At 42.5% G+C, this 12,427-nt stretch overlaps 1 protein-coding gene across 1 annotated transcript in view; it reads right to left on the bottom strand.

The window, feature by feature from the left end:
* Positions 1-12,427, bottom strand: part of abcc9 (ATP-binding cassette, sub-family C (CFTR/MRP), member 9) — a 54,198-nt gene that overhangs the window by 2,129 nt on the left and 39,642 nt on the right. The window contains exons 33-41 of the mRNA XM_084039210.1: positions 11,079-11,181; positions 10,739-10,852; positions 9,564-9,684; positions 7,310-7,440; positions 6,927-7,005; positions 3,765-3,873; positions 1,576-1,679; positions 1,354-1,487; positions 906-968 (exon numbers count right to left, since the gene is read on the bottom strand). Of these exons, the coding sequence (XP_083895336.1) occupies positions 906-968; positions 1,354-1,487; positions 1,576-1,679; positions 3,765-3,873; positions 6,927-7,005; positions 7,310-7,440; positions 9,564-9,684; positions 10,739-10,852; positions 11,079-11,181 (958 nt within the window). The remainder of the gene's footprint in view (positions 1-905; positions 969-1,353; positions 1,488-1,575; positions 1,680-3,764; positions 3,874-6,926; positions 7,006-7,309; positions 7,441-9,563; positions 9,685-10,738; positions 10,853-11,078; positions 11,182-12,427) is intronic.

The raw sequence follows: 12,427 nt of genomic DNA, 5'->3' as shown, positions 1-12,427 counted from the left end.
CCTAAACAGGTTGACCATGCTTTGGACGAATACTCACAGCATCGCTTCAAATCTGAATCACCCTGTAAGCGATGACACAACACTGCAGGGTGGGGCCAAATTGCACTGCATGCACATGACGTATCTACCAAAGAGCATGCAGTAGTTTGTATTTGATACCAACCAGGCTGTCAGTGGCAGAAAGGCTTCAGCAAACCCAGACTCCAGCTCTGACTCAGCCAGGAAAAGTAGGAGAAACAGAAACAGGTGGAAAAATGAAAGGAAGAGGAAAAACCGGGTCGTGCCAAAATGGTCTGTGCTGATCCGGGTCTACTTGTGAGTCCTCACTAACACACTGAAGAGGCTCTCCTCTTGTGCTAGCAGGTTGGGACCCGAGTCACTTTCCACCAAGATCCCTGAGGAGAACACCAACACCTGCTCGGCGTCCAAGATGGAGGCCACGCGGTGCTGGCGGCAGGACGGCGGCACAGAGAGGGAGGGGAGGACGGGGGAGAAAGAAAAGTGTAGAACAGAAAAGGAGAATGAAAAGAGAGGAATTGAGGATGTGCAAGGAAGATAAAAAAGAGGTAAAGGATAGGAAGACGTATGGTGGGAGGAAGAAGATCCAAAGACAAGACAAGACAAGACGGTAACACAGAGGGAGAAAAGGAGAGCAGATAAGTGAAGAAATGGCAAAAAGGACTCACATTTAAGACACTAAATGCATTTGGAATATTAACTATATTAGATTAGTGTGGGTAAACTGTTAGTTTGAAAAGGGAAACGTGTTGGGAAAAGGAAACCATGAAGCAACATGAAGCTCAAAGAAAAGCACTGAACAAACGTCTGGCTATACGACCGGACCACGTCCACACGGGTCCACATCAACCGGTTTGACTTCCAACACCAGAATCAACAGAACTTACTGCGATCGTAACGACTGTTCTGTCTGCAAATGAAGTCATCACCACTTTCTGTAAGATGTTCTCCTACAAGGAAGAGAAGAGACACTTCAATTATTTGAAATTTAAAGAGAACACTTTGTTTAAAATAGAAAGAATTTTTTTTTTTTTCTGTATTATCAGCAAAGTTGACTTGAATAGTATATTTAATGCAGAAAAACATGATTTTTATTTTTGGAAAATACAAAAAATATTCATCATACGTTCTGTACGTGACATCTTAAGTCTTGAAAGTATCTGGTAACTAAAGCTAGATAAATCTACAACTGAAAGAATGAACAAGTAAACTGGATGAAAACCCAAAGAAAGACATGGATCTGCTCTCTGTGTTGCATGGCCTACAACTGTATATGCTGTGTTATTATCTCACACACACACACACACACACACACACACACACACACACACACACCGTGGCCATGTCTATCGACGCCGTGGCTTCGTCCATGATGAGGATGCTGCTCTTTCGGACGAACGCTCGGGCCAGACAGAAGAGCTGCCTCTGACCGACGCTGAAGTTCTCTCCGCCTTCCGTCACCACGGCATCTGGACACACATCCACAAACAGTTCATTCCTCACGCTGATGAATGCGGTGCATCAAATCTAACTCTATCTTCTATCTGATTTGAGTACCTAGTCCTCCAGGCAGAGCTTTCACCATGTTCTTCAACTGAGCGATCTCTAGCGCCTCCCAGAGTCGATCGTCAGTGCACGTCCTCTCTGGATCGAGGTTAAACCTGCAACACAGGGACAGCTTTACACCACCTCATCTTCACAATGACAGAAGGAGCGGACCCTGTTAGAGCTGAGCTAACGAGGTCCAGTAGAGTATAGAAGTTAGGTAGAGTAACAGAGCTTGCATCTACCGTTCATTTAGTCTGTCATTGAAAGCTCAAGACAAGCCTGAAGAAACCTACTGAACAAACTAAACATATATGGAGCTTGTTTCCATCAACTTTCACATGATTTTAGTCTTTAAAAATTACCATGAGAGTTTGGTGAAATCAGAGGTGTGTAGGACTGTAGAACCAACAGATGTGAAGATGTGTTTATTCACCCGTATGTCTTCTTACATAAGACATGAAATGATGTATTCACCGACTTGACATTTTAAATTTGGACAAAATTTTAAAAAAATGTCACAAAAATATTAGAATGAAGAATGAGAAAAAGGATTCTTCTCACGTGTCTGTGTGTCTTTTGTCAGGTTATTAATGTGATTCTTGTTAATGTGCCAGTTATTCATTAATTCCCTGTTTATTTCTTCTCTTAATTCTGAGTCAGAATGAGTGTCAGAACATGAAAGCACCATCTCAGATAACAGTGTGAAACAGTTACTGTCGACCATTCACCCCGGGCTGACGTTCACGTAAACAAGAGCCAGTGGAAACGCCAAGACACACACACACACACACACACACACACACACACACACACACACACACACACACACACACACACACACACACACACACACACACACACACACACACACACACACACACAACTCCGTCTCTCACGCTCACACACAATTATGTAGAGCGGCATATCTGTCCAAACAAATAGCACATGCTCTTTGTCTTTTATAACAAACACGAGTCACTGTATCGTCTAGTAATACAAACACCCGGAGGTTGAGAGGGACGGACGACAAGGAGGCAGAGAACGACCTCCTCCGTCCGTGACGACTGTGACCAGAGTCAGGTTCGGTCCGAGCCGAGTTCCCACTGGGCTTTCAACTACTAACCCCACAGCTGGGACTTTGTCTTGTCATGTGACAAAAGTCTTTGAGGAGAAAACACATCAGTTTCCTGTTGGTTCTTCATTTGTTGCTGCAGTTTGGGTTTTGCTTCATATCACATGTACCTACTGTACCACACTGAAACCACTATATGTTCTCTACCTGAGCCGTGGCTGCTTTCAGGGGCCGACGATGTGACGTCACTCCCTCTAAAACCATGGAGCTACCAGCGTCTGTGACTTCTCCATTTGTTTTACTTCTCTACCATGAGCTTTTTTAATTCCCTCATGTGACAATATTAACGACTATCCCAATAATCCACCATGATCGACTTATTGTGAATGTTTTTTATTGCAATCCGTCATGAAATCCCACATTATCTTATCTCTGGCTGTGACTTTTCTGGGACACGGGAGTCAAGCATGCAGTTAATGAGTGTTTCTGTGAAGACGTTCCTTCATCTAAAAACGCAGGCTCTTTAAATGAAATATAAATGTGTGTATTAACTGGCTGTGGCTTGAAATATAATGTTATACGAGTTGATGACGAGGTAGGTCAGTTATTTTTATTATTAAAGGTACAATACGTGGGATTTGTTGGTTGTGGTTTGTAAACACAACTTTCAAAATTGGGGGTGCTCGCCAGCACCACATTGATTGAGAGGGATTGTGTTTTTTGTTTGAGTCTAGACATTGTTTTTCAGGGGAAATCCTACTGATTGTGCCTTTGACACTGCAGCTAATCACTTGACACACGTTCATTACACAAAGCTGTTGAAAAGAACAATTTGAAATAATGTAAATGCTATGGATTTTATACAATATACAATAAAAGCTGCTGCATCCGTTTTTAGGAGCTGCAGGTCGTCAGCATTGACTTCTCCCACATTACTTCACTCTGTGTTTGTTGTCCCTTTAGATGGATGATTTGCAGTAGAGACCAGTATGCAGACCTGACAGTCCTGTCAACACAGTTTACAGTTCTTGTGCCAGCGTTACAGCTGGTGACACAAGCATATAAATACAAGCAGGAGTCAGTTTGCAGTGATGGTGAAGACTCCGCGAGGAGTGAGTTTCTGTACCTGATCGATCCGCTAAACAAGACGGGATCCTGGAGGATGATGGAGAGTCGCGACCTGAGTGTCTGCAGAGGAAGCTTACAGATGTCGATGCCGTCGATGACGATCTTCCCTGCAAAGAAGCAAACACACTCTCACGTCTCTGATCCAAGTCACGGAATACAACAACAGGAAGAACTTTCAAATGATTTGTTGTTGTTGCATCCGGAACTTCATTGATTCATTGATTGTGTTTAAACAGAATGTGGGGCCGATTTCAGAGATTTCCCCGAGTCAATGGGAAGACATGATAAGAGGCAGATTCTCCCGACATGTGGTGAAAATGTAAACGTAATCCAACATTAAATCTCAGTCTTTATAAAGGATATTAATACTACAAAGCCCCTTTCACACCTTCTGTCTGTAAAATGTAAAACATCACTTGTTTTGTCCAAAACTCAAGAGTATCTACTTTATACTTACTTACTTACTTACTTACTTAACTACTTTTCAGCAAATAATATTTAAACTTTTTGGAATAGATGGTGGAGTAACTTAAACCTTATAGTACTCTCTTCTCTTTGAGTAATAATTGGATGCAATTCAAACAATAAAATATTAAACTTTAATTCATAAATGCTCCGTGTAGAAGTTAAACATCACCAGGCTAAATATTTAAATAACATTGCTTTGCCATTAGATTAACGATGTATTGCCTTTATAGGTAAAAACTGTGTGTGACAGCTTGTAAGATTGAAAAACTCATCACGTTATAACTGACTGATTATTATTGATCAACAAAACTCTGCAAAGAAAACATTATGAGGATTTTATCCTAAAGGGTTGAACCCTTGACGCTCCTTTATTTTAAATTCTTAAACTTAAATAATCCCCTTTGATTTGTCCTCACAATTTAAAACTCCTTCACTGGTTTTCATAACAATGTCTTGAATAAATAGTTTTGACCTGTCAGATATAATGATGTATTTCAGTTCAGAATGTTCTGCACAGTTCAGAGAGTGATCACCAGGACGCTGCCCTGCTTTTATTTCACTGCTTTATAAGGAAATGCTGCTGACACACATGTCTTAATTTAGTGTTTAATGCAATGTTTGCCCAGCTGTGTGTGTGTGTGTGTGTGTGTGTGTGTGTGTGTGTGTGTGTGGGGACGGACTGTAATCTCATTTTTGTCTGGATAATCTGTTTTGGCGTAGTCCTCTTCATGCAGAGTGAAAACGGAATGATACAATTGTGTTTCGCTTTCAAAATCCCACAAATTAAAAGAGGCAGTTTTAAGACTTCATGACCTTCCAGAGTCTGGAAATGTCAACAAGAAAATGAACCACGTCATTCGCTATGTTCTTATTTTAATCCTCTGATAAACGTCTACTTCAGGTCCTCTTGTCAGGTATTTAAAAGTGAAGCCACACACACGACGAACAAACGTATTCTCACTTAAATTGACCTGCATGAGTGTTTAAATAGAGCTGAAATGCAAGGAGGGGTGGTTAAATAAACATTTTCTCCAACATAAACATACGCTTCTATACAAAGTCGGTGGATGGTGGACGTTTAGAGATGATGCAGAACATCTTGAGAAGGGAATCTAGATGACTAATCTACCCATTAAATCGCCTCAACATACAACTGACTGTGTCTGCGATCAGGCAGCGTCACATGTTCCTCGGCAATTGAGTTTACATTAAATATAATCAACTTTAGAGCAGATTGTCTCGACATTTAGGATGATCTGATCTGGTGCTGTAAAATAGTGGTCCAGGCTGATGTCATTCTATAGTTTTCAACAAATCCAATGAAAAGAGCCAACTAACACAGCGATAGTCCGTCTCTCACTAATTCATGACTTCCCTTCTCCGTCTGTGGCTCTGAGTTCCAAGACCATCGTTTTCTACTGAAGAAGTAAACCTTGAACAATTAAGTTTTTTGCTTGAACTTATCATTATGAAGTAAATGCTGATAGCAATCAGGCAGAAACCTCCAGTTCTTAAAAGTGAAGCCAAAACTGCAGTGACTTACGCTTGCATTCTCTCTACTGGCCATCAGGGGGCCACTCCTCTGGTTGCAAAAAGAAGTCTGGTTGTATAGAAGTCTATGAGAAAATGGTCCTACTTCTCTCTTGATGTATTATCTCAGTAAACATTGTAAACATGAGTTTATGTCTCAATCTCTAGTTTCAAGTCTTCTTCAATCCAGCATGATGTTCATTTAGTACATGATGGTCCATTTAGAGTCCACCAGACCAGAAAGCAGGGGATGCTTTTGGGGCGGGGCTACCTTGTGATTGACAGGTCGCTACCATGCTACCAATGCTAGTTAGCTACTAAGATGACTTTAACACCTAGCTGTTAAGTTGACCCTGAATCATGAAGCTAACTTTTTTTAGCAGCTTCACACCAGAATCCACATGGATCCAGGTCCAGTAAGGTTGCCACTCTGCTGCTTGTGTCCAAATATGGTCACGTCCTTCACTGGTTGTAAAAATTGGAGTAACTGAAGTAGTTAGGGAAACTGAAAGCATTGCCCACTCTTTTCCAATTAAGGGAGATAGCACTAGCTCAAAAAGTCACTAATGCTCATTTGCATACTGGCGACATCAGCGTGCATTAATTTGCATAAAGCTTAGTGATTGTATCGGTTGCAGCGAGGGAGGAGAAAATATACACATTAAAATCCTAACATCACAATTCACATGTCCTATGTTAATGTCTGCGTAAGCCGTGTTACACGATTAATCTGTATTATTTGTTACACATTAAATACCTGTTTGTTTAAAAAAAATGTACAATTGTTGTTGGCAGAAAAAACTGTAGTTTAAGCAACAAACAGGAGACCTGTAAAGGTTTTTCAATGATCTTAAACCCTAAGCCCTCCTGTCTAACTGCAATTTATTTTCTAAGTATATTCTTTATCTTATAAGTGTATCGAGGAAGTGGCCGAGGAGGAACGTGATTCACAGACAGAAGGAGAGGAGTGGAGAGGCATCAACCCAACCTTCGACAGTGTTCTCAAACATTACCTAAGAATCACCCTTTAATGAGACATAAACATACTCAACCAGTGAAAGACAGCCAGACAAAGAAAGATGAGAGAGACTGAAACAAAGATGAAAGAAGTGGAAAAAAACAACTCTCTCTCTCTTAATGGTTTGACAGGAGACAGACCAACCTTCAAAAATATCCACCATGTTGAAAAAGGCCAACGACAGAGAGGATTTCCCGCTGCCGGTGCGACCACAGATCCCCACCTAACAGGAAGAGCACAGACAGCCAATAAACTCCACTGTGACACAGGCGTGAGACCTCAGACACCTGCCTGGTAACAGGGTGGCAGCTTCGTGCCGAGTGCGGATGGAGTTTGGTCACCAACGTGTCACTTCGCAGTCTAACGGAGACACATGGCTGTGACTTCAAAGGAAACGTTCCAGTCTTCTTTTGAACCTTCCACTCTGGACTCTACCTGTTCATTTAAACGCTATCAACCACGACATTTCACTCCACCGCACGTGCATCACTGCGACCCCGCTCCACTCGCGGCTTCGTGTTAATTACCTTCTGGCTTGGTTCGATGTACATGTTGACGTGTTTGAGCACCGGTTTGAGCATGGGATCGTAACGCACGCACAGGTCCTGGATCTTTATCTCGCCGTCCTGGGGCCAGTTCTCAGGCACCTGAGAGGCGTCTGCAGGGACAGAAACAGGGGGTTCATTACTGAAAGACACTAGAGCAGCACTAGACCGGCCGCCTGTTGTGTAAGAAAAACAGACCACTAACTGGTTGCCGGTTGTCTATGTTACAGCTCTGGCTGGTGTAAACAGTAGCATATGGACCATATGAACCAAGTCATAACACTGCAGATATACAGCAGTAGAGTTCTCCTATAGAAGTGCTGCTCAGAATCCCAACTGACATCCCCATGCAGGTATAGTGTTACTTAAAACTGTGACGTTCAAACCTTAAAGCCTCCAGACCTTCTTATGTGCGTTCACATGTTGCAACGGATGTGACGGTTTGCTCAAAGTTAGCGAGCTTTAAGCAGTGAATTCAAACTGTTACAGCACCTAAATGTCTGGTCGCTACAGGTTTGGTGGTCAGGATTGATATTCTAAAAGCAGACTCAAGTTCTACAGAATTCAGACAGGATCACGACCAATGGTGGACCGGGACCAAGGTCCAAATCAGACCAGCCCACCACCAGCTGGCCAGTTCTGTCGCCCAAAAATAAATCCACCTGCTGCCCTACGACATTTGCATCGGCCCACCAGGACAGTGCCTGTATGCCAGATGGCCAGATCACCCCTGATCACAGGTGTTTTAGTTTAACCGGTGACCATGTTAACGGGGACTTTCAGCCACATGTGTCTGTGGTTGCTCGTGGTAACTTATGTAAACAGTCGGAGTAGCTACACAGATTTATTTCAAACAGATTGAAGCTGAGAGTCGCCACTTAACATGCTCCTTCGTGAGGCTGCAATCTTTGAAACATGTTGATTAGCACTGGACTGTTTGTAGCCCCGTCCCTCCCTGCATGAGAGAGGGCACAGCGAGGTCCGGGAGAGGGTCTTCGTAAAGCTCACACCCGGAGCCTCGACCCTTCACCCCGGACCTTTCCAAGCTGACCGGGTCTTGGCGCACTGCCACGGAGCAAATGTGCACGGTGAGGGCCCGCCAGCACCAGTGAGAGGTCCAACAAGGACCAATAACAATATTTTTGGTTCAATAAGTTAAGTTGTTTCCAGCAGCGAGAGTTTGAGGTGATGACACAAGTCTTTGCAACATGCGTCAGAAAATCTTGATTGATAACCTCCAATGCACACGATTCTGATGGATCGGATCATTTGGAACCTGCTTTTCAACTCTCATCCCTATTCATAATATCCTTCCTTCTTCCTCTCTAATTTTCTGATTTTGAAAACATTTTTATTAATCTGGAAGCTTCCATGATGTCAGAGGGGAAGAGTCATTCTGCTCTCTGTCCCTCAGTGGATTTGGGATAATTTACTGTAAAACAAAAGGGTTTAGAGGCAAAGTCAATGAGACAATTACATGAGACACGAAGATGGAAAAGTCTTTCCCCTTTTCAAATACTGTAATCTGAGAAGATAAAGAGCTAATCTCTCCTTTTCTTTCTTGGTTTCTTTTCACTTTCTTCGTTTTTTCCAGTCATCCTTCAAACTCAGGAATTGTTTTGGTTATGTTTCCTAAAATAACTGCTCTGTCTCCATTAAAGCTCCTTTAGTAGGTTCACTAAAAACGTTTCCTTTTTTGTTCAAGACTTAAAATGGTTTGGTTAGATTGGATTTGGCTCAGTCAGATATCAGTAATCTCATTGGCACTACCCTGATTAAAAGGTCAAACAATGAAACGCTTCGATGTTTTGTTATCGGAGTCCCGCCAGGAAGAAATTCCAGCAGCATTTGTATTTCACCATAGCAACGGCACATCCCATGAACCCAAAACACAGTGTTATACACACGCATGCATGAACTCATTGACATCACGCACTGTACACATAGGTCATTCTGTTCCATTCTACAGAACGACCCGATCTCATCAACACAGAAAAAAATCATATTGAGATCCAGTGAGTGAATCATTTGTAGATCTATCGTTAAATCATGCTTTCAACGTGACTCTTAATTTAATCACTGACTTTATGTGTTATACTGTATTGTTTCACTACATTTAAGAGGGAAAATATGTACTTTTGATTCTGGGGTGAGTTGTCCCTTTAAGACTGGTTACAACTGTGTGTAATTTATAAAACTGGATCAATGTTGGTGAATGACAGCTGGACTCAGTTACCCATGGACCCCTCGTAGTTCTCCGACTCCGTGCCGAGGAAGCTGTTCACCTTCTTCACCGCTGCCATCTGGACCTCAAGGTCCGCCAGGTTCCTCACAACCCAGTTCAGGTAGTTGGTGATCTACACAGTAACACACACGGAGACACTGGATCATGTTCCATTGATGAGATCATCTTCATATCTGCAGAAAAAGGGTCCCCTGTCCCCTTGAGGCATTTGATTGAGTTTTTCCCACATTTAAATGCACTATTTGAAGAATAGTCGGCCACAATGACAGGTGTCGGTTATAGTGGCGCTGTGCCAGAACCACAAATCACAATATTACGTGGCCACAGGTTTAAAGTGTCGGTTTGTGCACCATGTAAGCACGACTGTGAGCAGAAATATTAGCATCTTCGAAGCTATTTAAAACCTCATAGTTCTGGGCTCTTTTCTGACGCACATTCCCACAAACTCTGCAACAGGACCAATGGAAACATTGTTGTTGGGATCGTGTGTTTGTTTACAGGGCCGCCTTCTCCGGCCACCAGGCTGCACTGCCACATTACATAACCAATAATGCATTTCAAATCTTCTACTCTTCTTTACTTCAACACTTCTGATCTAGGCATCTTATAATGTATCGACTGAACTTTTAACATATAAAACATTTGGAAAATTTACAATCTTTTATGTGGGTTTCTCCGTTTAGCCAGAGGGGCGCGGTGCTCTATATGCTGCTCAAAAACAGAAATATTTTGTTCAATTTGCTCGTATTGCAAACTGCAAAAATGGCACCCTAAAATACGACTGACGAGGATATGTTTTGTATGTTTAAGCTGTTCGCTCCAGAGTCTACAGCTGAAGAAATCCAGAGGAGAGAGGCCGGGGCTCTAGTAGCAAGCGTGTATGAGAAGCTCGTGCACAATGCATCCTGGTCCATGAAGGCACTGCTGACGTCTTCGCGAGGAGGAGAACTCAGCTTTCTTGATCAATATGGCAGAACTTCTTGCTTCAATCAACTACATTTTCCTTCAATACTGATGGACCTCCAAATAAAAGGTGCAAATGATTTCTTGTATGAAATACCATTTATCTAAAAAACATACAAAAGAAGTAGCTCAGATTTGACTTCAACGTCCTTAAAAAGGCCAAATCGTAGAAGAAAAAGGAGAAACAATGTGATGAAACTCACAGTGAGGGCGTACGTGAGTGCGAGGCCCACGAGGCCTGCAGTAGGTTGATTGGGGCCAATTTTGCAAATGCAGGCTCCTGCTGCTGTCAGCACTATCACTGCTCCAAGATAGTCCTGCACAGAAAAGGAGAGAAGAAGAAGAAATGGAACATAATCATTCAAAACCTAAAATCACGCTGAGTTTTGAAAACGGGTCCACATGTGTAAGTGTAAGAGGGGGGAAAAAGTCACACTAGAATATTACAATCCATCAATTCCTTATAATTGTCCTGTTAACTCAAATATGTAGAAAATCAGCAGCTTATCATGTGAGAGAATATATCATGAAATAGTTGCTCACCGTTCGGACCTCCAGCCAGCGGTTGGCAGCGGACAGAAACAGGTAGGCGGTGTTATTGGTGTCTGTCAGCTCCAGCATACGCTGTTTGAAACGAGCCTCGTGTCTGAAACAAACAGTTCAATATATATATAGACTTACTTATGTAAGATACCATTTTTTGTCCTTTAACTGGCAGCATGTCGACAAAATTTCTAATAAAAGAAGTTTATTGAAGATAAGGTTTTATCATCGCATGTGTTCAGTAGCAAGTCAGTGCCATCTTAACCAGACTTGGTTTGGAGGGAGACCAGTGGATAACGATAATGGGAACTCTTCCATGGTTGCCAAGAAGCTGTCTCAACACCAGATTCACTGTTTCTGTGTGTGTGTGTGTGTGTGTGTGTGTGTGTGTGTGTGTGTGTGTGTGTGTGACATCTGCTTGTGTATCTGTGTGTGAGTCTCTCAGTGACTGTATGTTTGTGTGTGTGAGGAAGTCCTCAGGGAGGAGAGGAGAAAAACAGCGTGAGAGCTGTTTAATGTTGGATTACACTGATGATGGGAAAGAGGTTGAAGACAGAAATACAAAGAGATGCTGCTTCTGCCTCCACCAATATGACTTTAACTACAACACAGGAAGAATAAAGCTACCGTCTCTACAATTACGAAGACAACTAACACCAATATTGCTGCTACTGAGAGAAGTACTGCTAAAATGCATTAGTATCCCCATCTACTGCTTATATCACCTACACATATGCATGTGTTATTAATTATGTTAATTCGATTATTTATAAACTGCATTCATTTAAAGTACGCACAAGCATTCAAGAGGCCATGTACTGTTACTATAATGTTCACTTGCTCAACGACACTTTGAAATGTGGGCAGGAGGAGCCAGTGGTTGAACCACAAACCCTGCAATGAATTACCCTCTCCTCATGTAACCCTGCCTTGACCCGTCTGAAGTAAACAACTACAGACCTGTCTCTCTCCTTCCATTTCCCTCCAAAACACGAGAGTGTGCTATCTGTAATCACATATCTGTACCCAGCAGCCTCTCTCTCCTCTGTGGACCTTTCTGCAGCCTCTAACCGTGAACCACCTGATCCGAATTTGCACCCTTCAGGATCTGGGTGTCTCAGGCTCTGCACTGCTCACATCCTACCAAAAAAAATGCATGTAGCAGGTAACTTGGAGAGGATCTGTATCAAAACCTTGTCCACTTATTACTGGGGTCCATCAAGTTACTGTCCTGGGTCCCCTCTTCTTTTCTCTGTACGCCAACTCTCTGTTTCGTTATTCACTCACATGACCTTTCCTGCCACAGATACACAGATGACACCCAACTTATTCCTTGAGTTCAGCATTTT

Source organism: Eutrigla gurnardus (genome assembly GCF_963514095.1).
Source record: "Eutrigla gurnardus genome assembly, chromosome: 21".
Lineage (NCBI taxonomy): Eukaryota > Metazoa > Chordata > Actinopteri > Perciformes > Triglidae > Eutrigla > Eutrigla gurnardus.
Note: the sequence above shows the minus strand (reverse complement) of the source record. Positions and strands in the feature narration are given on the sequence as shown.